The 27,211-nt window shown below is 36.9% G+C and overlaps 1 protein-coding gene across 2 annotated transcripts in view; it reads right to left on the minus strand.

Moving 5' to 3' along the window:
• The window catches only part of LOC145663234 (uncharacterized), a 75,316-nt gene that overhangs the window by 24,945 nt on the left and 23,160 nt on the right, over positions 1-27,211 (minus strand). For both annotated transcript variants that reach the window (XM_081729615.1, XM_081729612.1), the window contains exon 2: positions 640-1,158. In XM_081729615.1, the coding sequence (XP_081585741.1) occupies positions 640-1,085 (446 nt within the window). In that variant the 5' untranslated portion in view covers positions 1,086-1,158. The remainder of the gene's footprint in view (positions 1-639; positions 1,159-27,211) is intronic.

The following is a 27,211-nucleotide window of genomic DNA, read 5'->3' on the forward strand; positions in this document are numbered from 1 at the left end:
CTACTTGCAAACGAGGGAAAGCTGAATTTCTGGTTGGTCTAGTAAGAGTTCGTTCGTGATAAGACATACATCAATAATAGAGTAATCATAATAAGTGAAAGAGTTCTGTAATATTAACAATTTTTTTAAAAGACAAACTCGATAATTCCTTCGTGTGATCCATATTTGGTACTTTTAATTAATAAGGTGTTTTGTATATAAAATAAAGTTTCAGTTTGAGAACCGATAAATAAATGAATAGTAAAATATGATCTTTTATATCATGAAAATATTCTCAGTGACAGGGGGAAATATAAATAATTCGGAGAACTACTGTTCCCTATAATAGGAAACGTATTACCGGATATTGACATTACTCAGAAGCCTGTCAGTATTGAATCCTGACAGTCAAGGCCTGGTGTAAGGAGAATGTTTATAGGAATTTACCGTTACCTTTGGATACTTATTTCAGTGCCGAACTGTCTCACCCCTTACAACGCTATGCATTAGTTTGCATTCTTTATGCGTTCAAATGTTTGCGATTCCAATAACACAGTTTAAGGTGAAGGAAAAAAGAATATTTAACGAAGCACTGCAATTGATGAAAAGAAATATTTAGACTAAACATAACCCAGATGAAATAAACGCATTTCAACGTACCTCCGAGCCTGCGTATTGCCACCAAATTCATGAATATCATTTTCTTGAACATCCTCTCCGTCATCGTTCTTGTCTTCAATAGTGGAACACATGTGATTGCTTGACCCTTCTATGATGTTTGTAAGCAAGGAAGATTTTGGCCTGATGCTACTGCGAAAACATTCGGCATTTACAAGTACATCTGCTGTTGGTAAACGCTTCACCAAACATATTGCTTTCGAAGTTAGTTTCCAATCTGATATTGTTTCATCCTTCTTCCTTTCTGAAGCGATATTCTCTCCTTTTGTTGCACTTTTTCTTTCCTTGTATACCGAAGCCATAGTAAGAGGATCTTTATGATCATTAGTGTTACTAATACATAGTTTATAATTACATTCTTCAAATGACTCGTTTTCTGTTTTCATTTCAATTTCATTACAAGAATTGTTGAAATCATGTAAAGGCATTTCGTTCACACAAAACTCTTCAAGTTGGAGATTTGAACCTTCAGCAGTTAATGTTCAAGAAAAAGCAATAGATCTGAAACCAGAAAGAAAAATATTATTCGGTTTAACAAATTATGAGCGGGCCGGAAGACAACGGTAGTTGCCGATTCAGGTGAAATTGAGTTAGTGGGTAGAATGTTCTGGGATTAGACTAGGGATGTACTACTGAACTACTGATCCTAAATGATCTGTACTGCTGAAAGCAGTACTTCAAAATATCCGACATTTTGCTACTACCTTACTAAAATATCGATATATCTAAACATCAAAAATATAGAAATATCAAAATAATGACCAATATCCGATTTCTAAAATTTTCTCTCTTGTCAAAGAAAAGCCTATTTTTTTCTTCTACTTACATACGAGATATGATAGGCCTTTATTTTCTTTCTTGCATATCATAATTTTCTTATACATTGTTACATTTTATCGAGGTACGATTCTGGCTTTTTTTTTCTTTTCTTTCAAATAAATGTACCAATAGTCAACGTATGATCAGTGTTACATGAGCAGAAAAAGTGCCAAAACTAAAATATCTTCTACTATATTACTAGCTCCCATTTGCTAAATAAAACATCACAGGAATGCTATACATATTTAAGTTTTAAAAATGGATATTATTTTGAAGACGTACTGTAATATTTTATAGAAAGATTTTCTTGTTCCATCTAACCTTTGCTCTTTACTCAAATGCATCTAGCGCTAGCAATTTCTTGTAAAATATATTTTGTTGTCGTTGTCGCATATTTGAATTTGCTGGTCTTGCTTGTATCGGGTACTTTCGGTTCTCTCGGTTCTATTTGCGTTTAGCGTCCATCATAGTAGCAAAGTCACATGAAGCATAGATACACTGGTTAAGGTTGGAACCCAACAACATGAGTTCCTACTGAAAATGAACCCGACATTTGCTTAGATGGTGCACAGGATAAGCTTACAGTATCTATACAGCTCTTATATGAGATGTAATGGGGCATATACCCTCATAATGATTTTATAATGCAGCGGTACCTAAACTTTTTTAACAAAAGAACAAACGTACGAGAGGCATTTCAAAAGAAAGGGCCGATATTTTATTATACCCGACCGGCAATAGTGATCGGACCGACTGGCAAAGGTACGGCAATGGTGTCGTGCATTCAAAAAATGCCGTATAAATATCCACGACGAAGAGAAGAGTGGAAGACCAAGCATTCAGACTGACGATTTGGTGCAGCGAGTGAATGAAAAAGTTAAAGAAAATCGTCGCTTCACCATTACCGCTCTACACATCGAATTTCCAGAGGTTTCACTAACATTGTTTCGAATTGTTACAGAAACATCAGGATTTCAGAAATGAAAAATGAAATCTTTGAATTTTACGTCCCACGGTTATGCCGGTTAGGCTAAAGGAGACGGTGATTATGAGAAATGAATGAAATGGTGGAATGAAGAAAGTGGGAGGAAACGGGAGAACCCCGAGGAAACCCACGCACACGGTGTTTGTCCACCACAAAGAATATCAGAAATTGTGTGCCAGATTGGTCCCCAAGATGTTGACAGACGTCCACAAACAGAGTCGACTAACTGCAGCACGTACAGTTTTGCATCGCTACGACAGAGAGGGTGATGGATTTTTTACCCACATTGTTACATGTGACGAAACATGGATTTCTTACGTCAATGTCGAGTCGAAACAACAATCGATGCAGTGGCGTCATTCAAATCCCCAAACGGCAGTGTTGAAGTGGCTGAACTCCCAGGCGGAGAACTTCTATGCAGAGGGTATAAAAAACTTGTGCCACGGTACAGAAAGTGCTTGGAAAATAATGGTGACTATGTTGAAAAATAAAGTGGATATGTACTTGTTTTTACCCAATAAAACAATGTTCCTAAACTAACATACCTGTTTCCAATTAAATATCGGCCCTTTCTTTTGAATTGCACCTCGCGTTACAAGCGTGCGTAAACGATATATATCACTGATCTGGAAATTTAATAAACAGATACCCGCTCGCATTGTATTTTTCTTTTGCGACGTAATGATGTTTTTCGATATACAAAACACCAAAATTAATATCCATCCGGAACTTCCCTATCGTCATATATATTGAAAACTAATTTGATAACTTTTAAAAAATTAAGTAAAGCAGAAAGGCGAGATAACTATTTTGCCTTTCTTTTTAACAAATTTTTAAAAATAAATTTACTTTACCACGTCCATGTTCATATTAATAGCTTTTTAACAATTTAAATGGTTCTTGCCTATTAGGGCGCAGAAAGAAATAATCTTCTCGGAGCTGGTGGAGATTTGGGGTATATTTTGGAAGATTTACAGGCAAAATGAAATAGTTTGCATAGAAAGGCATATTTTTAAGTAACAAATTTCAGCAAGCGACAAAATTTAATACAAAGTATTACCCCTGTATTTTAGGTTTACAATTGTACAGTTACTACCGTAATCATTGGTGTCTTCCATTTCAATTCAGGCAGAGCATGTACCATCACCATCTCAGATATTGTTGAAACATTTTTTTATAGCAACTAGACATGTTTTTAAGAGACCCATATTTTTTAGTTTTGTCAGATGGTTCAACTTTACATAAATAAAAAAAACATACCAAATATTATTCTCGACCAATGCTTCATGAATTAACTACAGCCTTTTGAAGTTAGCGAAGTTTCGTTAACTTTGATGTTACAAATGGCAACAATGGAAACAAAAGTGCGACGATTTGATTATGTTTATGGTTCACATTCATTAAATGAAGAATAAAAGGTTTTCCTGACGACTTTTTATTATTTTGATCAAAAATGCTCTCTGAAATAGTAAAATGAGTCTCCCCTACACCTCCGTTTTCTTCAACCAAAGTAATCTGAGAAGGAAATTGCGATTACGAAACACACAAATTTTCAGTTTACTTGAAACGGCCATTCAATAAATTCAGATCATCTGTAAAAACCCTGAACTATCACCTCAGTGATGATTTGCAATGCTCCAAACAAAGTCTCAAGTAAGTGCGATGTCATTACAGTGATCAAAAATGAAAAAAAGTTAAAATATCGAAACGTATTCTTACATGTTCCATCAAAGAAATTTACGTACTTTTTAAACACAACAATCCCAGCATAAGAATGGGTCACTCGAAATTTTATAGTATTCGACCAGCTGTCAGTCTGCAACCTGCGAGAGAAATGTCTGTGTGTATTTTGCAAATTTTAAGTTAGCTGCTACTGCGTTGCAACAAATCAAAGGTGCAGTCTGTATTAAAGCTGTCATGGGTGACATGTTTTTTTTAGTAGTATGATCCGTGGAAAATGACAGCTGTCTTCTTCAAGAATGTGGTAAATGTCTTGGAGTAGAAAAAATAAGTTTGGAGTCTTCAATTATTGTTCCTGATGAAAATAGTGTTACATATGCCATATGGGAAAACAATGATCTCGTTAAAAACTGTGCCACTTTCTGTTTTCGTATCGTACGTTGCTGGTTTGACTGTAAGAATTGTAATTCATGGCTACATCAAGAACATCTAAAGAGAATTAATTCCTAGCGAAAAGCATCGTATAAAAGTCAAAATACAAATTCTATTTTACTTCGTGTGGACTTCGCTGAAAACTGGACTTTTATTCTGCAACGTGAAATTCAGAGTTATCACCGGAAAAACTAGCAAATTTACTGCAGTTATTATTATCAACAACTGCCAGTTTTGTTGTAATAAGCGACGACAAACACACGGTTCGGCTCATGTACTCATAGCCATAGACAAGATTCTAAATACTCGAAGAAAAGCGAAAATATAGGTTATAGAAAAAGGTTCGAATATGTTAAAATAAGTGTCTACAATTTCCTAGACCGTGTCAGTGATTTCTGAAGGTGCTGCATCCCACTTTGAAAATCGCTTTCAGATGTTCGAGAAGCAGACAGGTCCGATAAACCAGTGTTTTTTTTAGTGATATCGGCCATGCCAGAGTCTCTGAGACGGTATTGGAAAGGGGAGGGGGTTGTAAAGAATGTGGCAACGCGACATAATCTTAGACAAAAACAGATACACACTATTAAAACTGCAGAAGAATTCGAGAGTATAGTGCAAGTACAAACTCCGGGTATTACTCTCGTTTTGTTTCCTCGAACTGAATTCGACAATTTCCGGAAATAATAAAAATGAAAGATTGGGAAAGTGTGCGACCGGTAACTGGTATTCAACGAAGTCACCTTTGGCTTTCGGAAAATTGCGAAGTTTTTATCAGTAACGGGTCACCATGTACTAACTTCATGCTTCCCCCAAAATCGAGCTTCTCCAATTCAAAGTGTAGATTTAAGAAGCTGCAGAAAGGAACTTTTGTTACATGCATATATGATAACCAGTGGTGGGTAACGGAAATATTATGAATAAATTATGATTTACCTGAAGTTGAAGTGGTGTTTATGCTTCCACATGGGCCTTCAACAGAGTAAGGTTTTCCAGAAAAGCAAAGAGAAGTGAAAATAGATGTCTTGTGACTATCGACAGTGTGCTACGAGTTGTGAGTGCACGAACACCTATTGCAGTATCTGCATGATTGCATGCTTTTAGTGAAAACACGAAGCAAGCAAATGATTGGTTCATGTGAAAAATAATATTGAAATTTTGTTTCCGAAGACCATTTTAGGTAAGTGAATTTAAAATTTGAGTATTTCGTAATCGTAATTTCCATCTCAGATTAATTTGGTTGAAGAAAACGGAGGAGTAGGGGGAGGTTCATTTCAGTATTTTAGAGACCATTTTTGATCCAAATAATAATAAAAAAAACAGTCAGGAAAACCTTTTATGCTTCATGAATGTGAACCAGGAACATCATCAAATCATTGCACTTTTATTGTTTCCAGTGTTGCCAACTGTAATATCATAGTTAACGAAATTTCGCTTACTTCAAAAGGCTGTAGTTAGTTCATGAAACATTGGTTAATTTGGTATATTTATTATTCATGTAAAGTTGAACCATCTGACAAAATTTCAGAATTTTAAAATATGGTGTTACGACCAAACAGTTGCACACAGAAGCGATACATTTTTTTTCTCACAGCGGGTAACTAGGTCTAGTGGATATAAAATGTCTAGTTGCTATAAAAAAGTTTCAACAATATTTGAGATGGTTATGGTACAATCCGCGGCAAAAAACCTGCAACATGAGGATGTAAGTTTTTTGTGAAACTACGCCTAACAGCACAGGGAATGAACATAACGTCTAAGTGGAACGAATTACGCCAGGATAAACCTCGGCCTCCTCCGTGCACACTTACTTTGGAGCAAAAAACTTCGTCATTTCACAATAAACTTATATGCTCATGTTGCAGGTATTTTGCCGCGGATTGTACAATTTTACTTTTTTTGCCTGAGTTGAAATGGAAGACACCCATTATGACTGCTTTACGACTGAGTAAATAGGTAAATGCATACGAAAAACGACTCTATTAGATGCTACATTCCACCAACGGTGAATTTCTATAGTGTACAGACGCTGTGTTCTATGTTTAAAAGTGCAGCATTACTAGTATGAAACGATAGCAAGTGGTATTGAAATAAGTATCAAAACACTTCTCTTCACTGACTTCGCTTACGGTTATAGCCATCTACGCTGACACGCCTGCTCTTTTTTCACACAGCCGCGTACTCAGGTAAATAGCATTTATGCTTTTAGTGGCCTCCTAGAAGAGGTTGGTGATTTTTTACGAGGTAGTTTTTACGTCATACATCCAGAAGATGTATGTATACGCAAATCGTAAAAGAACTGTAATTTTTCAACAATTGCTTTTGGTGACACTATTGAATATGTCTACGCTAAGAGACATATTTTCATTTCGGCAAGCGCAAATCCTCCAAAGGACAATAAGAAGGAAATCAGTGAAACAACTATATTTTTTCAACAACTATTTCGAGTAGTGGACCTAAAGTTAACCAACACGATTTTAAATAAACCAATACCTTACAAACATACAATCCTATATTATTTCCCTCCTTGTACACTGTTTTGGTAGGAGTCAGACGTGACTTCTAGTACTTTATATCATAGTTGCCTGATAATCTTCTAAAGTTTCCTTTTCTACGACAGTGAATATTTCCTCCCGGAGCTACGAAATCCCCCGGAGGATTTTCCGATCGGACTGAAGTAGGGTTATACGCGCTTTCGCAGTATTTCTTTCAAGCTCAGGCAGAAATCTTCTCAACTCATCACTGCTAAAATTAATTCTCGAATGACATAAGAACACTGAGGACTAAACACGAGTGTATACAGAGTGGCCGAACATGCCGAGACTGCGCTCACATAAAGACATGTTTTTAATCAAAATTTGTTTTGCTTCGTATGCCTATTGTACGAAGTTAGCAATCTTAAATTATACCCTGGATTTCATAGATCGTAATTTTAGGTACTAGATGAAGCGCAAATCCTCCTTACTATTGTGTTGGTGTTCTGATCCAATAGTGATTTGTATCTCGTCTTAAAACAAAAATGGCGAGAAAATATATTTGATAATATCATTCCCATAAATTTGGAAAAGGATTTTAGTGAATATGCCGGTAATTTTTTTCTGCAGAGGCATTTCACACGTATCAATGGATTTGAACAAATTTTGCATACTGTACAACAAAACTACAAGCAGCAAATTATTCCCTTAGGATTTACAAAGATTATCTGCGAGTGATTGATTGTAGGAAGGAGGGAACTCCAGGAGGAATCTTTCCCAAGTCATGCAATTACTAGGCTCCTCTCAGGACTCACACCGAAGCACCAGATTCGCACTGTCTGAATCACTTACAAGGCATTCGTGCTTTCTGTGGCCACTTAGCACAAATCGGTTTGTTTTTCATGGTAGGCATTTTTTGTACCGAGTATTTACACACAAACCATAAAAAAATTCTTTTTAACAATTATTCGTGCGGTTTTATTATATGGATCTACAGTATAAGTAGCACTAGGAGTAGGATTAGTAGTGGGAACGGATTAAAAGGCCCGTAGGGGTTAATTGGGTTTTGTTCTTGGCATAAAATGAGCAAATTTAAGACTTGACCAAATGTTTCTGTACATTTTAGAATCTGTGGATCCGTATAGTAAAACTGGACCCAAATATTTCTGGTGATCCCGTAAATTCCTTTTATGCTAAGTAGGATTTTGTGATGAGAGCGAAAAATTCTGGAAGACAATGAGGACCGTTAGCAGTACGAAATTTTCGCGTGGTACACTAACTTGGGGTAAACTTTAAAATACACGCTCCACCTGCGCATCGACAAGTAGGACTATTTGGTATAGTAGTGTAAGATAGAGATAAGTATCGTAGGGGTAGGAACGGGTTAGTTTAAGGTTAGGGAAGTTTTGAACCATTTCCATAAAATTGTTTTCTGTTTTTTGTTTCTGTTTCCGAGTGAGTGCACCAGCCGGAGCGCGCGTTGTAAAGTTAACTCGTAACTTGATTTATACGAGGGCCATTGCAAAAGTTATGGCAAATATTTTTTCGTCGAAAATGGTTACGAATAAAAATATTCTGAAATATGCAAATGGAAGTTTAGTTTATAAGTAAACATTACTTGTAGGGAGATGGGTGAGTGTACCAGCATTGGGCAATGCACTAGTAATGGGCCACATGTTTCAACCGCTCTTGAAACAAGCATCAGAAACAAGCATTAACTTTGACTATTGGGTGCAAAAGTCAAGTCGCGGGTGCCAATTCTTACAATCATAGCCTTTCTATCTACTCTGCTAATAATGTGAAACAAAGAGCCACATGTTGGCAGTAGGCAGAGCATGGTGCAAGTCGCAGGGAATTAACTAGGGATGGCCAAAATATTAGGATAATAAATTATCCGGTATCCTTTTTGAGGAAACGGATAATCCGGATATATCCGGATGACGGATAATATCCGCATAACGGATAATATTCGGATGATGGATAACGAATAATATCCGAATGATGGATAACGGATAATATCCATGATTATGACAGAATGACAGATAACAAATAATATTCGGATAAAGGATAATATCCGAATTACGGATAATATTCGGAAGACAGATAATATTCGGATAATAGATAAAGGATAATGTCCAGATGACATAATATTCGGACAACGGATAATATCCAGAGACAAATAACGAATTATGTCCCGATAATGCATGGTATCTAACTTATGGATAACGGAGAATATTTGCTTGACGAATAAGAAGACAATTATTGATTATCTGGAAATTAATTATTACTGACTATAAAATAATTCTGAGATAGCCTTGTTCGGGCTTTTACAGTTGGTTAATAAATTCAATTTGTTGATTACATGAAATATAGCATAATAAGTTTCAGAAAAAAAAAAATATATATATATATATATAGTGCGCGTGTGCACTTTAAACGCTTAAAAGTTGTAGGAAAAAGGAAACAAAATATGTATTTAATCAATTGTACGTGAAAATGAAATATCTCTGTTTACAACTCACTGTTGTGCAGTGTAGCCTGTACCGTAACACATTTTTAATGAAAGTGAAGGGTTATGAAGTGATTTAATGGAATAAAGAAACGGAAAAATTCCGGGATAACCCGTGGATACGACACTGACCAGACAAGCTAACATGGTCTGATAACCAGAGATCCCTTCCAATAGTCTACCATTGAGTGATTTTGTCCTTATTCTTTGAGTTTAAATAATATCATCATTTCACAACCAAGTCAATTCCTGGCCCGACTTACACATTATTTTTAATTATACATGCTATTTACTGCCTCAATGTTATCATTTAAAAAAATAAATAGGCAATAGTGTTGTCAACGAGGCAGGAAATATCTTGTCTCGTCTCGAAAACGAGACGAATGTCATGACGAGAAGTAGATTTTCAAATTTGAGACAATACGTACATTTTCTGAAGTTTCGTGGGCCATAATACTTCGTCCAAGTGTTAGATATCAAACAATGTTTTATTGTTACATGACTCGTAATATAGAAACTATAAGTTCATGGAGTGATTATACGAACAAAATTAAGAGCATTAATAAAAGTTTGAAGATATGCAAGTCACTATACAATATATTGTAATAATAAACGTATTTAAATGATGTCACATCTTACTCTTCGAGGAGTTCTCGCGCAGGGGAAGAATATTGATCAATTCTTTATTAAATTAAGAAACAAACAGAGCATACATTTTCTACATAAATTACAAAAAGAGACAAGAAAAATCGAGACCAGACGAGAAAAAATTTCGAAAATCAAGACGAGACAACAGTTCTACAATGGGTCTTGAGACGAGAAAATATTATTTTTTTGTCTCGTCTCTTCTTGTGAGTAACATCAATTGTCAAACATATTGTCTATTCGTAAATATGTCATTTAACAATGCAAATAGCGTTGATACCAAGCGCATGTGACTTCAACCTCACGAACTGATCGTGATCATATAAAGTGTGATGTTAAGATCATGATGTAAGTATAAGGTCGAGTGAGTGATGTCGAAAGGATGTTCTATGTGTGAGGTCAAACGTGGGAGATGTAAATGTTTACAGTATGAAGTTAAGTGATCGTGTGGTCGAAAAGGTGTTGTGAGCGTTATGTCGATTTTCTAAGTGATGTGAGTGTAAGGATGAGTGAGTGTAAAGTCGCTCGAAAGGGTGTTGTGAGTGTGATTTTCTAGTTATGTTGTAATCATGATGCTGAGTAAGCGTAATGTCGAAATGATATTATGGCTTACTGCGTGTAAGATCGAGTAAGTGTAATGTCAGATTAATTACGTAAGTATAAAATTAGTAGTATTTGTAGGATACGCACAAAAATAAGATTTTCTCGTCTTGTATGGTGAAAGTTTCGTCTTGTTTGGACTCTCAAAGATTTTTTCTTCTTTAGTCTCCATTCTAGATAAACTTTTCTTGTTCTCGTAAACTTACACTTAAACTTTATCAACCTCATTCAAGCGGTTAGGGTACGCGCCTTTGGCATGGGAGATCCGAGTTAGATTCCTGGCGTGTTCTCATGTGGTTCGGATTCCAGATTAATCAGCAGGCTCCGTCTCGTATAGCCTCGCTGCTGAAAGAGACGTTAAACTCAAAGTCAACTAAAGGTTATGCCCTGATTTTGTTTCTTAATTTTATCTAGAAGTTATGAGAATCTTTCCGTGTCAGAAAAGTTCACGTTCAGGAAGCGTATGATGTACTTAGGTAACAATGTTTAAGTCATATTTATTATTGAAGTATACTATATAAGAATTGCGTATCTTTAAACGTTGATAAATGGTCTACTTTATCAATTTATACTTTTACCCTATGAATCATATAACAATAAAGCAGTGCTTGAGATCTAGGACCTGGGTGAATTCGAGTCCCTCACGAAGTTTATTATGTTTCTCATCTCGTCTCGAACTGAAAAAGGTATTAATCGTCTGGAGACGAGAATCGAAAATAAAAATTTCTTGCAGTTTTTTGTGAATTGTGAATGTGATGTTTAGTGAGCATTAAACGTGATGGCAAATATTTAATATCCATCTGAACAGGACAGCCTGTAGAGTTTGATTTTTATGTGTATTCGTGGTGTAGAGGGTGTTTTATCCTCTTGGGTTGGATATTCAAAGCAAATTTTTAAAAATATTTTGTTAGTAAAGATAGAAAATATTTCCTATCTAAGTAGGTTGCTCCTGTGGCAGATCTAGCCCGGGGAGCATAGTCCCCAGTTTTTTGAGTGACAGAAATTTTAAGCTTTATTTCTATATTTTTAAAAGCTTAGAGTGAGCTCATAATATACCTACAATATTCTGGGTTCTAGCTGCCCCCCCCCCCGCCCAGTTTTTACCTTCTAGATTAGCCTCTGGGTTGCTCTAAGGTGGGTTCTCTTAAAGTCACTTGGTCGAGTCACTATCACCGTAGATCACAGATTATTGGTTGCAGTTTAGCGTCTCTTTCCAGTATCGAGATTATACACTCTTAGACTTGGATCTAAAATTTCAGATACAATGTGAATCACCATAATTTGAGTTTTAGTTTTAATATTCTTCCACAGGAAGTCTTATTTTTCATACGAAGAATACCGCTAACGGCTAGACCAGAGGGAAGGGCCATATGGCGTTGATAGAGTGGCCACTTCCTTTCCGACGTGTATTTAACAAAAAGGAAAAAAGAAAGGGAAAGAAAAGAAACACGCAAATTACAAATATCAACTTGGAATTTAACGATCCACATTTATGCTCCTATGCAAAGGAGTGGGAGATGGGGATGATAATCAACGAAATGCTGGAATGCAGGTCATCATCATCATAGGTATTCTGCCTTTATTGGCAGGTCACTTGCTGCAGCTGAGAAGCTTCCATGCTCCACGGTCCTCCGCTAACCTTTTCGTCTTCGCGTATGATCTTTCTATTTAATATCATCCATTAATTGTAGTCTCCTTCGCCCCCTCCCTCTCTTTCCCGCCACCATACCCTCTAGGACGTCCCTCATGATACAATCTCTTCTTAGGCAATGTCCCAACCAGTTTCTCTTCCTCTTCCCAATAATATCTAAAAGTGTTCTTTTCTCACCCACCATTTCTAACACTCTCTCATTCGTTTTCCACTCCACCCAACTAATTATTTCCATTCTTCTCCACACCCACATTTCGAAGGCTTCCAGTCGATTTTCGTCACCTTTACGTAATGTCCACGTTTCCGCCCCATACAGTACAACACTCCACACGAAACATTTTATGAGTCTTTTTCTCAACTCTTTCTTCAAAGTCCCACAAAACAGACTTTTCTTCCTCCTAAAGGCGCAGGAAGTAGGAGAAAACATAATTCCGAGACAGTCCACGCCCACAGTACTTGTCAAACACATAGCACAGTTGGTGAGAACTGGGATAGAGCCAGAGACCCCACGCAACACAGATGAGCGCTCTACCACTAAGCCACCGCAGCTTTCAATAGGTGGTGGATAGATTAGGTATATCGTAACTCGAAATTATAATTATTATTAGGAACTATTATTTTATTATAGCCTAACGTGCGTTCCGAATTATATAAGCCTCTACCGAGAACGAACTGAGGTCCCTCGCGACGAACCGTGTTTGTTCTCCACACATCCGCGAAGATACACGTTAAGTTTGTGATACTGGATTGCGTATTCTTAAACAATGTGTTGCTACATCCGAAGAAACATTTGAAACCTGTTTGATCTAATGAATCATTTCCAGCTGTATAGGGGGTTGTACAAGCTACAAATGCAGTTTAAAATCTCCTCTATCCCGTTTCTCACGGGAAAACTTCTAGCACCTTTATAAATCCCCACCAAACTTCTATCGCAAACAAAGAAAATACGCACTCTCGTATGGGATTCACGCATCTGTACGACTCATGTAACCCGCAAAATTTTAGTGAGTCGTCCCCGGGAGAAGAAATAAAATGCAACAAAAAATGTATAATTATTAGTGATTGTAGTTGGTACCAGCACAACCAGCACAATCGTGCGGGTACATCGCGAAAGGGCTATAGGGACAGCGAGGGGAGGGCGAGTAATTCCAGAGCGTGGTGGACTGGTGTCATCTTATCGCTAAATAAAATCTTCCAAGTGAAAGAAATGTTATGGACGGTACTGGGTTAACAGCTTTTGTATTGAATTGGGACACTTTGATGTCATCTGGAAGTGAGAAGCTGTAGCTTTTTCCTGGTTTTTTCTCATTCACACCAGGTAAATAATATTTTATTATTATTCCTCGATTTTTTTCTTAATGAAGAGCAAAGATGAAATAAATTTTAGTTTATACTAAGCCTAATACCTAAAGCTTTTTAATACCTAAAGCTTCCTTAGATGAATTCGAATTAGAGTACTCAGTCACAAAACTATTTACAGCTTATAAAAATATTGAACTATCCAATAATTCTTTCAAAAGCTCTCCTAATTTATACCTAACTGATCCGTCTCTATCGTTTCGGTGCATACTGTTCAAGAACTTGAATTAAAAATTCTTCATTTACGAAACTTTTCTCCTTCAACAGAAATCCTCATGCATTGTACTCCAATGATGAGTCTCCAAGTCATCTTCTCAGTAGTGTTATTATTCGATTTATTTATTTAGTCTTATTTTACATGGCGAAGCTAAGGCTCCTGCCTTGTCTCCCACTTGACCATGCAATACAATAGTATCATAATTAGTAATACAATAAAAACAATAAAATATATAAAACACTCCCAATCAAACGTACACACACACACGCGCGCGCGCGCGCATCACATCACATGCACACATAGATTACTTAGATTACTTCAAATAACTACATAATATAATCACATACATTTAGCGAACAATAGAAATAAAAGGTAGCAAGTATAAAAACCAGCATTTCTTTTTCTGATATTAGTAAGCCTCTGCTTAGTAGACTTATGGAGGATCTGCTCAACCGACTTCTTAAATAGGTTGATTGACTGAGAATGTCTTGTGTTGGATGGAAGGTCATTCCACGCACGGATAGTGGATGCAAAGAACGCATTCGAGTAGAATTTTGACGAATGTGGGGGAAGAGAAAGCAGTTTATTTACACCTGATCTTGTATTGTGGTCGTGGTAAGCATTTAGTGGTTGCAATCGTTGAAATAAGTAGGAAGGTTGTTGAAAGCGCAAAGTCTTAAAGAGAAGTGTGAGACGATGCAAATCACGTCTATCGGCAAGTTTCAAAAGGCCCAGCTTTCTGTAATATGGTGTTAAATGATTTGATCGTTTGAGATTATAGGCAAACCGTACACAGGCATTCTGGATACGTTGCAAACTCTGCTGAAAGATTTGTCAGCGATAGCCGAGCCGTTGATATAGGCACAGTTAATATTTTCACACATGAGCTTTCAAACGCATTGTCATCTAGAGCTGAAGTTCTTAATAGATGATAAAAGTTTAGGTTTACAAGTTATTTTTCTCGGCTTTCACGGAAACTAGGCATGAGGATTTACACTCACCCTTATCAATTTGTTCCCTTTAATGAGATCTGTCGATTGGTAGACTTCTCATCTTTGGACTTTTTTCCGTTAAATGCTAATAATGTAAAATTTTCCATAACATGTTGCTCAAGAGGAATTAAATCCCTAACCTCCTCTGTGTGCGCCATTGATTCCAGCTACGTCTTTATAACGGGATCCGATCTGAAGTACTCGATACATCGGAGTTTGATATAATTTTAATAAAGATCAAATCCAAGACTACTGCAAAAATAAGTGTTGTAGTTATTAGTCTATAGAAATCATAAACTTGCGAGAAGCCCGTGTTATAGTTTTAACTTAGTATTCTCTCTCTCCATCTTTTCGAACTTACGTGTCGACGTTTCCGTTAAGTTCTCTCTATAAAGTTCTGTCCCGGAATCCTACCCTCTGAAGTATCCATTTCCTTTTTAGTGTCCCTCTATCTCTCTTTCCATCCACTTCCATTGTTATCGCACCTCTGATCACATAGTCGTTTGTTCTTTTCATTAGCTGGCCATACTACTGCAGTCTACTTCCTGGATCTTCTTAGATATCTATATAAATTTCGTTGCTTCTCTTACAGTCATTCATCAGTTTGTCTCTTCTCGTTATGCCACACATTCAGCGGAGCATTCTTATTTCGATAACATTATATCTCCTTTCCTGTGCTTTCCTTATTGATCAAGTTTTGCTCCTTATATCACCGCTGACATAACCACTGTTCCATAAACCATTCACTTGCTCTTTACTATGATTCTACAGTAACACGGAACACCACATGCTTTCTTCCAATTCGACATCCCTTTTGCATTCTATGGGTTATTTCCACGTCTAAATAACCATTCTTGAAAACAGTTGAGCCTAATTAAAAATAACTTCGTTCAATCGTTCTTCTGGTAGCCTTACTTCCCAATTTCCTTCTCCGTTCAACGTGAACTCCGTTTTCATCCTACTAATTTTTAGGTTCTATCTTTCAAAAGACTTCCTCACAATCACTTCTCTTTAAAACAGTAAGACTTGCAAATCTAAAATTAAGACAAGTTTGTTTATTTGGTTGGCTGAATTTGAGTTTAGCGTTCGTTTCAGCACTGGTGGAATCCGAATCGTCGTAATGCGTCCAATTTCAACGCTTTCCACTAGATATCGAGCCCCGGATCCCGTGTATCAAAGGTGCGCTATCTCAAGTTCGCATGCGGTCAAACCACGTTGCTTTCGAGCAGGGGTGAGCGTCCTGTCAGTATATTTTATCCCTAATAAAGAGTCATCTCAAACATTAAATATAATGGTATTTTCTGACCAAAATCGTCAGTATGCGGGAAGATTAGCATAATGTACACAAAACACATTAAAGTTGCGAGATCAAAATTTTACAGTAATAAAAATTGTCATAATGACATTTTGTTTTTTCCACAGATCCGTAATAGGCACATAGGCATGGCCCCCGGCAAGGAGGGTTCAAAACTGCAGTTGCCCCATAGGAGTTTCGAAGGGTGTTCAGTTCTTGTAAACACATTTCAAATAATACTCATTTCCGCTCAAATATAGTGGCGTAACTGGGGAGCCCGCAGGGCCTGCAGTAGGGGGGCGCAGAGTTTGGGGGCCCGTCGCGAAGCAAATGCCAAGAACTATAGGCTATGAAAAGTGAGCTGAAACGGAATATCCATTTCCCTTAACAACATTATTTACTTTAGAAATGAAAAATATGCTCTGGGTGAAAATTCATCCATTCTAACATCAATTTAAAAAATCATTTTAGCACTCGAAGGTTAAGGGTAAATAATTTTATTGCTAACTTTAACGTGCTGAAAATGTCTTCTTTGTTAAAAAAAAAAAAATTACAGTAAGAATACGTAGCCCTATTATTACATTCAGTTCAACTTACATTGCATTGTTTCTTTATGTAAACATGTCAATCAATGCGCCAACAAACACTGCTGTATTCTTTCTCGGTTATGAATGTAAACTATGTCTTTATCACGACGATATGTACAGTCACTCACACAAGTACCTGGACCCCTGACTATTATAATTCCATTACTTGGGGTCCAGGTACTTATGTGGGTCTCTGTACAAAGCACCAACACAATTTTTGGCAGTTTAGTTTCTAGTGTTGTGATGTGGTGTTTAGTTTCATTATCCCTATAAAGAGCGTTTTTTTTTTTTTTAATTCTTAAAGGTGATGGTTTAGCGAATGAGTTTAACGATGTGTACATAGAAAATATTGGTGTGGTGTAAGTTAAATTTTCCGTGAGTGTTGTAGAACGGTTCCAGTATATAAATGGTCTCTCTTATATTTTTATTTAATATTTATCTGTTATAGTGAACTTCAGTCTGGATAGGCCTATAGAGTCACTTCTTAGTTATGTTACTCTCCTCGCTTTTAATGAACTGAGTATCTTGTATTTTATAAAGCATGAAACCATTTAAGCCAAAGTATGAACATCTGAGTGGTGCTCAAAAAAGAAAGAAACGAAAAGAAGTTGAAAAGTCCATTACAAAACTGGTCAAAATTGATTCAATTTTTACCAGAAATGTGGATACCGCTCACACCGAATTTGATTCTTCATCTACTATTACTATTACTATGTCTAGTAATATCACTACTGCTACTACTATTAGTATGTCTAGTACTGCTACTACTAGTAGTACTAACCCTACTGTTACTGAAACCGCTCCTACGCTAATAACAACCTAAATTTAGAATTATCAAATAATGCAAAAGAATTTTCCTTTGATCGTGCTGACTATCCGGATAATTTAGATAATGAAACCAAGAAATACGTTGTTCATCATGGACCATGTAGATCACAAGGACCGTTTCCTACAGATCCAGAACAGAATAATAGATCATTCTCCAAAAATTACCACGAAAAAACAACAAAGAGTGGCTTCAAAATTATTAGAGATGGGCTTTGCTTTTCAGTGAAAGGAGATTTTTCGTATTGGCAACCGTGTTGGTTGTTTGCAGATCGTAGTTTGACAGGTTTTCAGTTAGGTTGGGTAAGAGGAATTCGTGATTGGCACGGGTTATCAAAGAAAACAGTAAAGCATGAAAGTAGCAAATCTCATATAAATGCGTGCGTTATATTCAATACGTGGGAAAGAAAAGAAACAATAGACGAACATATGGAATCAGAAGTAAAATAGGAAGTGAATAAGTGAAACAAATCATTGATCTATTGTTAACGTTACTCTTAACACTAGCAGCGTCCAACCTAGCATTTCGAGGTCATAGAGAAGAAATACGTAATGCAGATAGTGGGAATTCTTTATCCATTATAGAATTATTGGCTAAATAAGACTGTTTTGAAGCAACTTATTAGCGTGCCAAAGTCATCTGAGAACTACAAGTCCAAAAATTGAAAACGAAATAATCGAACTTCTGTCCAAAAAATAAAAGACGACATATTAAATGAGATAAAATCTGCGCAGCTTTTCTCTATAATTATGAATATTTCTCGAGAAGTTACTAAGAAGGTCCAGTGAAGTTAAATATATTAATATGTTACTATTAAGAGGGATCCATCTGGAAAACCCTTAGGAATCAAAATTAATGAGAGTTTCTCAGGATTCAAAAATATTACCGATCATACGGCTGTTGGGTTAGAAACATAAATTCTTGAAATGTTGCAGGAAAATGGACTTTCATTGTCAAAATGTCGAGGCCAAGGGTATGACCTGCGGCTAATATGTTTGGCATTTATAAGGTCTTAAAAAGAAGTATTCAAGAAAAACAAAAGAGCGCTAAGTTTGTTCACTGTGCTACACATAATTTGAACTTAGTCCTGAACGACGCTGTATCATCTGTGCAGGAAAACAAAAACTTTTATTACATAATTAAGAGACTCGATGTGTTTTTCAGGTAGGGTACCAAAAGATGTGAAGTGCTTTCAACGTCTTCACATTCATTAAAGAAACTTTGTCCCACGCGTTGGTGTTCAAGATTTGATTTTTAAAGAACTTTACGTTATTCATATTCAGTTATTATGAGAGCCTTAACAAAAGCCTATTCAGTTATCACGCTTCAGTCCAGAAACACTAACGAAGTAGGTGAGGCATCAACACTTCTTCAGAATGCTACTGATACACTATCTACACTGCTCAAAAAATTAAGGGATCAGCTGAAATAGCACACAAGACTTTAAGATACTGTATGGATAAGCTTCTGTTTGACTCATATATATCATACAAGAAGAAATGCTTTAAGATACACTAGAAAAATGAGGCACATGCTGCTGTTGGAGCACGGAAAACCATGTTCACATGGCTCACGAAACAACATGGTTATGTGTGCATCTTTCGAACTACTCACAAACAAGCAGAACAACAACATTGATTGTTCCTTAATATGGCGTATGATCACATCGAACAGCCAACACAGCCTCTCACTTGCGTGGCAAGGATTCAATCAGATTATCAATGAGTTCCTGGGGGTGTTGTGCTACTCATCCAGAAGAGCGACTTCCAGCTCTGGAATGGTTGTTGGAGGTACTGGCCTAACGGCAATTCGTCTGCCAAGCATGTCCCAGATATGTTCAATTGGATTGAGATCCGGAGAGCATGCTGGACACTTCATTCGATCGATACTTCAGCATCCAGCATCTCATCCCTAATTTTTGACCAGTGTAATTACAGAAATAATTTCCAAGATGCAATGTTGTCAGCTACTGAACTTGCAAAACAATGGGATTTCGACTTCACATTTGAAAACAAGAGGGTTCGAAGAGTTAAGAAATATTTCGATGAAGTAGTTCAGGACGAGCGTTTGACAAACCCGGAAAGACATCAAGTAACTGCATTTAATAATACTCTAGATATCATTATACATCAAATCCAAATTAGATTTGAATCAATGAAAGAACTAAGTGAGCTATTTATTATACTAACTTACCAGTTCTTGTCTTCTGCTTCAGACGAACGGTTACATATGAAAGCAATTCCCTTGTTTTCTATGTATGAAAAGGACCTGACAGAGGATTTTGCGCATCAAGTTCAAGGTTGTAAATTGGCTTTACACAATGAGATAAAGTTGAAAACAACAATTAGGAAATTAGCATATCTCCTATTAATAGATAACTATACTTTGGCTTCTATTACCTCACCAGGATATTAGTGCAGTTTTTTCCTCGAGGAGGGCACTGCTGTTAAGTGTTGTCAACGGCTCGAGTGGCTCGGTTCACAGTTTAGTCACCACCGAGCCGAGCCGAGAAGTGAGCCGAGGCAACAGCTCAATCAACCAAGCCGGATCGAGCCGTTGGCTTACCTGAGCTGAGCCGCACCGAGCCGATGGCTCACCTGAGCCGTGGCTCATCGCAACCGAGCCGGCTCGAGTCAATGACTCAGGTCAACCGAGTCGAGCCAATTCGATTGGACACAACATCCTCCTGATTAAAAACAAAGAAAAATACAGGTTCGCTTTAGAAATATGTTTTCAGTTATTGGTAAACAGATGGAAGTAATAAAACAAATCTAGATAAACAAAAAGAATGCCTTAAAAAAACTACATAGATGCTGTAACACGACCTTAACAATAATAGTTGTAGGCGTACTCAATCTTTTACATTTTTGTACTATTATTTCATTAGTTTCTTGAATGATATTTACAACAGAAATCAAACTAGTGCTCACTGATTTAAGAGATTGAATAATAAATCAGTTACTACAAACTTAAATATAAAACATTTTGTTTGTCTTCACGTAATCCAAGTTCGATAATTGTGTTTTTGTTTTAACATTTCGTAGCACGTAGTTAGCAGCTTTAATCTAGTGTTGTGAACAGCTCGAGCGGCTCGGTTCACGGCTCACTCACCACCGAGCCGGCTTGAGCCGATGGCTCACATGACCTGAGCCGAAACGAGCCGAGCCCAAGGCTCATCGCAACCGAGCCAGCTCGAGCAGATGGCTCACCTGAGCCGAGCAGGTGGCTCATCGCAATCGAGCCGGCTCAAGCTGATGGCTCACCTGAGCTGAGTCGAACCGAGCCGATGACTCACCTGAGCCGAACTGAGCTGATGGTTCATTGCTACCGAACCGGGTCAAGCCGATGGCTCAGTTGAACCGAGCTGATCCGAGCTGGTTGGCATCACTACTGCTGTTGTGTTTACATCAGTATCTTGTTAAGCGCGGCGGGAGAGGGGAGCGCCACTCTGCAGTGTATCCAACGATTTCTAAAAGTTGCAGTTAACATGTTATAAGTAGCCTAATCTCTTTTGCTTAATAAATAATACCATAAATTGTATAGTTGTTATTGAATGCAGGAATGGTTATTCCTGCGTAATGCAGATCTATTGTGGATAAGACACGCGCATAAAAATTAACAATTTAAGAACAACATAAAATTGTTTTCATTTGATTTTATTTGATTTCATGATAAGACAGGAGCAACCTGTAAAACGCAGAAATAACGATGCCAATGACTAAAAGACTAATTAAGGGTAAGTTTAGAGTGCGCAATACCTTGTAACTGTGAATTGAAATCAAGTTTAGGGTCGCGATGCTTGTGTTTGTTTTAAATGTATGTTTGTCGATTGATAAATAAATTATTTTCTCGAGTTTTAGCCAAGGAAGAATTCCGATGCCTTTCCACTCGAGAAGTGTGGAAGTCCTCTCCGTTGGTCTACTGGCTAGCGCATGTGCCTTTGTTGTACGTGGTTCTGTTTCATCTAGCATAAAGAACATAATCACAGGACGTTAAGAAATTTTATTTAATTGTTTCGATGGATGAACCGAAAAGGTGAAGAAGACATTTTTCCTTCTTTTTTTAAAGGGCCATGGGATAGGTTAGCCTGCCTTTCGGGATTGACATTAAAATCAGATTACAGTGCATCTTTTTTGGGAATATTATCGTAATCCAGCCTTTTCGTAGATGTGGAATAAAAATATTTATTAATAAAACATCAGAGTATAGGTAATGTAAGCGTTAGTGTCATTGCTTCAACACATAATAAATTCACAACTTTTATTTACGAGTACAAAAATTCCCCTTAAACTCCCTCTGAATTTCTTTCCGACTCTAGGTCTCAGGTGGCAAAGAATTAATTCTACTATCTGTTTTCATACACAATGTATAAGTTTAAAACTTGGGAGGTTAGTGTTTTCTTTCTGTCTGTAATACATAATCATTTGTCGATTGACTTCAGAGGAATGAAAATGAAATGAAATGAATTCTTTAAGTTTTACGTACCACGGTTATGCCGGTTAGGCTAAAGGAGACGGTGATGATGAGAAATCAATTAAATGGTGGAATGAAGAAAGTGGGAGAACCCCGGTAAAACCCACGAGCACGGTGTTTGTCCAACACAAAGTCCACACGGCGCGAGCTGAGATCGAACCATTCAGAGGACTGAGTTTAGCCTGTAAGCCCAAGTTGCATATATTTTAAACATATCAGATGTTCGGTTTTGTTTAACAAATCATGCCCCTCCTCTATCTGAAAACTGTATATTATTGTCCACATAAAAAATTCAAGGACAAAGGCAATCATCTTTAAACAGCTGTATTTTTATTTCAAGTCTAAGTATTAAAAAGTGCTACGTATGGTTGCAAGGGGTTGGGTGGCTTTTTTTTTTTTTTTTTTTTTTTTGGTAATACTGAACTTAAGTACCTAATATTGGCACTCATCTTCTTCTTCATGAATTAGTGTAAGAAGCGGCCGCGTGATTTCTGGCCAATTATTTCATCACCGGTATCTTTGAGCAATGAGATAATAGTGGGAGACAAACTTCGTTCTTCAAACTTGATATTTTGAAAAATTTACACATGGTTTTGTTATTCAAATACATATCTATTCACTCTAATCAGTTTCAGAAGTAGCATTAATTTTATAACACAATCCCTGTAAGGGTTACCCAGAAAATGTATTTTGTATTTCTTTTTTAATACGTAATTCAATCTTTTCTGAATTTCAATGGAGCTCAATTTCTTGAAAGGACAAGGAATCTTCAATTGTTAGGCACCCCACTTTAAACTTTAATCGCTCCCCATTTGCCTCCAATGTAACACTGGCTATATTTCTTTTAAATAAAGTTTTCAAAATATGACAGAAATACTGGATTTTTTAAATTACCAAACCATGCTAAATAATGGCCGGTTAGACATCAGAGTGCCTTATGTATGATCTTAATCAGGGGCGGATCCAAGTCTCCTTTGGAGGTGGTTAAAGTGTGGCGGTGAAAGATTATCAGTAGAGACCGGATGTTAGGCAAAATGCCTATTCTTTAATATTAGATATGATCAAAAGTACGTTTTAAAGTTTATATGGAGGTTATGGTTTCAATTTAAGCTAATTTTATTTTGCCTATTTCCCCTTCCTGCCTAAAAATTGCTTTAGTGCCTAATGTTGTCTATTCTATGCGATTTCTTCAAAATAAGACTTTATTGGGAGGAATATATAATTTAATATATCACGAAAGGACTCTGAAACTTTCGAGAAATGTAAGTGCTGTTTGTAGTAATAAGATGTCGCTAAACTTTGGACTGCTATGTTACTGACAAAGTACTGTAAAACTTTGGATTGCTGTGTGTACTGATAAAGTGTATAGAATTTGCACTGTTATGTGTGGAGATAAAATGTATACAGTGGCGGCTTTAGCGGGTAGGCCGAGTAGACACGGGGTCTACCTAAAAGTTTTGAAAAATGTATAAACGCTAATAAAGAGTAAATATATTTCCCACTAGTTATATTAATAGTAGATAATTATTTAACAAATAGCATCAACTACTACTGTAAAAGTAATTTCCTACTGTAATTAATCAATCAAATGTGTATATGCATCCATAAGCGACGGAGCAGGCCTACCCAAAATTAGAATCCTAAAGCCGCCCCTTGGCTGTAGAGAATGTATTTACCAAATATACATGAAACACATCAATCTTCGTTTTTCCATATGCAGTGAAAGAAGTTATTAGCAAACAGGCATGTTTCTATATTGTAATATTCCATGTGATGTTGTAAACAAACAATTCCACATGTCAGTGTTTACAAACACCACCACGTGGTTCGGCAAGAAGACTTCACACCAGATGGATCTACAATCACTTGCAGACGACAGCATCTAGCCCCTCCCCCCCCCCCCCCACGGAGCAGAAGACGACTTCGGAGCAGCAGCGCCACCGCCACCCAAGGAACACTATAAATTGGATGGACAAAGACAATTCAGTACCAGTTTTCTGGTGATCTCCTTTAGTCTGTTTCGGGACTTTAGGAGTATCCTAACCCCAGGGCCTCTAGTCTGATTCGGGACTACGCCTATCCTTTCTCCTGCCTTGGCCTGCTCGGGGCTCTGACTGGGAATCCTAACCTCAGCCGCTTAGCCTGCTTTGGAGCTCTGTTGACCAATTAACCTACCCACTGTTTGCTTCGGAGCTTTGGGCACCTAATTCCACTCCGCTTAGCCTGCACGGGGCTCTGCAGAGATCCTGTCTGCGACCTTACGGTCAAAGACCACCTATAATTAACCTTTGACATTAGAGAGATTAATTTGTACAGTATTTTGTGAAAATACTTTTATCGAGAAATTTTATAATAAAATTGGTAGTGGGAGATCGATTCTGGACACTCTTTTTATTAACGCTCTACCTATACCTGTATGTGACAAAGTTTTACAATATTCTTTGAACATTATCTATGACTTCAATTTATTTTTTAATTATCTTAAGCTTTTATCGTCAATATTTCGAATTATTTTAGTGCCTATTTTGCTGCCTATTTTTAAAATTTTAAGTGCCTATTTGCCTACGTATTTCCCAGGTTTTGAAAGCCTAAACATCCAGTCTTTAATTATCAGATTCTCGAATCCCCGCCAGTTCGAATCCCCGACAAGGACATTTAAAAAATTTTTGTTAATAATACATACAGCTCATGAGAGATGGTAAAAGAGGCGTATTTAGTCTTTCGTAGCAATTATTATTGGTAATGTTTAGTACTGATAATACTTTGTGTCTTTGCGTATTGCTTTTATTCTTGTCTTCATTTCGAAAGAGAAGAATATCCGAACAAATGCCACCAAAATTCCTTTTATTTTGAATTTAAACGCCATTTGCAATTAGTAAAGAATAAAAATTGAACGTTACGACGTAGCTGCAAAAAGTAAAAAAAAAAACATGGAAGTGGAGGGGTTCGAACCCACTCTCATGATTATTAAAAATACAATCTCTACATGCCTTACACCTCTCGATCACGTTTCTACGTTAGCAAATAAGAGGCTTGTGTTTAGGTTAGGCTTGACAATACGCTTTGCAAAGAGGCCCAGTTTAGCTCTGACGCAGCACAAGTTCGAGAAGGGAGAAGGGAGCAAAACACTTTTTCTCTCTCTATGTGTCTCTGCGTGTCTATATATATATATCTATATATATAAAAGAGAACGTACAAAATCCTTTGTCCGCTCATCACGCTAATACGGCTGAACCAATTTCTTTCATTTTTGGGGGGTTATTAGGATTTGGACCCTAGATGGTTTTTATCATATCACTTTAATTTTTAATTACCAGTGTCTTGAGATAATTGACCATTCAAGTGTCCATAACGTACAAATCCTTTGTTATTAGTTCATCATAGGTAAAAATAAACGTATTTATATGCAACCCGCATGACCGTGTCACTCGGCGGGTTAACATAAATGACAGGCGATATACAGCGGAAAATAGCTTGAATCTTCTGTTTAAAATTTTTTAATTGATTTGCTTATTTTTACAGACACTTTTACAATATGCCAGCACCGGGATGACCGCAGCGAAGCGGGGCGGGTTAACATAAATGACAGGCGATATAATGTTAAGATTTACTGCAATCTTCTATGGTTTTTATCATATCACTTGAAAGCGAAAAAGTAAAAATTATCTAAGTAACAAAGTTTATTGCGTTCCGGGGTGAACGCAGCGAAGCGGGGTGAACGCTGCTAGTATATATATATAACGCTATTTAAAAATGCCATAACCACCGTAATTTTCAGTGGATTGAGATGAAACTTGGCACAAACATTAACTGTTGAAATATCTTGATTTTTTCGTTAACCAGAATAATCAGATGAAAATATTCAAAATGGCGTCCCTTCAAACTCTTAAAAAGTTCCAAGGGAACCAAATTTCGCCCATAAATAGGTATTCAGAAAGTTTGAATAACTTTTCCTCTTTTACTGAAATATTTGTGTGCAGGGACTTATCCTCTATTACTGAAATATTGGACCCGATTAATCGCCTAAAGATAGTTCACGCCCTTTCGCTATGGTCAGGCTTTCTTTGCAGGAGGGGGGATATTTTCCTATCCGAACAAGATGATTGTTAGTGACGATATGAAAGTACACATTGAAAGTGAAGTAACTTGTGAAACGTGTTATTTGAAAGAGTAATATAATAAATGTGCTTTCCCCTAACACAGAGAACTGTAAATCATGTATTTCGAGTTCGGGAGCGTGAATGGCGAGGAGTGTTATTTGATTTACTTTTTAGTAACACAATGCATTGCAAATAAAGGTAGGCAACATTAGTGGTAAGTAAAACAACAACAATAATAATAATAATAATAGGTGTTGTTTGTGGCAAGGCAATATCTTCCTCAATTCTTCTTCAAACGTAATGATTGTAAAGCCATATCTCTCTTAGAAACAAAATATTAGCAACTTATATCGAGAGAACGGGAAATTGTAGAGTGATGGGAGCAACGTTGGACAGTATGCACTCACAGTACTCAGAAAAATAAGCGATTTCAATGCAAAATGAACGAAGAGTCATTGTCATTGGGAGTTATGGGGCCACGGCAGAGCCCTCTTTAGGCAAAATGTCGATAACTTATATCGAGAGAACAGGAGATGATAGTGGGATGGGACATGACCCTCGAAAGAGAGAAGGCCTTCGTCGTAGCGAGTGACGTCACACAAAGTAAGACAGGCAGGCACAGTATGTTGGGTAGAATTGGGAAGCTCTACACGAGAGCCAAAAGCAAGTTGTTTTACAAAAATAATGTTTTTGATATATATATATAAAGTAATTTCAAACGATTTCATTGAGTGCTAAGAAATGCTACGAAGACAGACAGGCTTAGAACTTGGATCATATCAAATTAAGAATGTTATTATGGGGAGGATAATGGTAATAAGAAACGTATTATCAAGAAAATCGTTCTTAAATAGTATAGCTATTTCTGACATAGGAATTTCAACAGAATAATACGTTAGAAACAAATAAAACTA

The sequence above is a fragment of the Thermobia domestica genome, chromosome 1 (assembly GCF_964235325.1).
Source record: "Thermobia domestica chromosome 1, izTheDome1.hap1.1, whole genome shotgun sequence".
Taxonomy (NCBI): Eukaryota; Metazoa; Arthropoda; class Insecta; order Zygentoma; family Lepismatidae; genus Thermobia; species Thermobia domestica.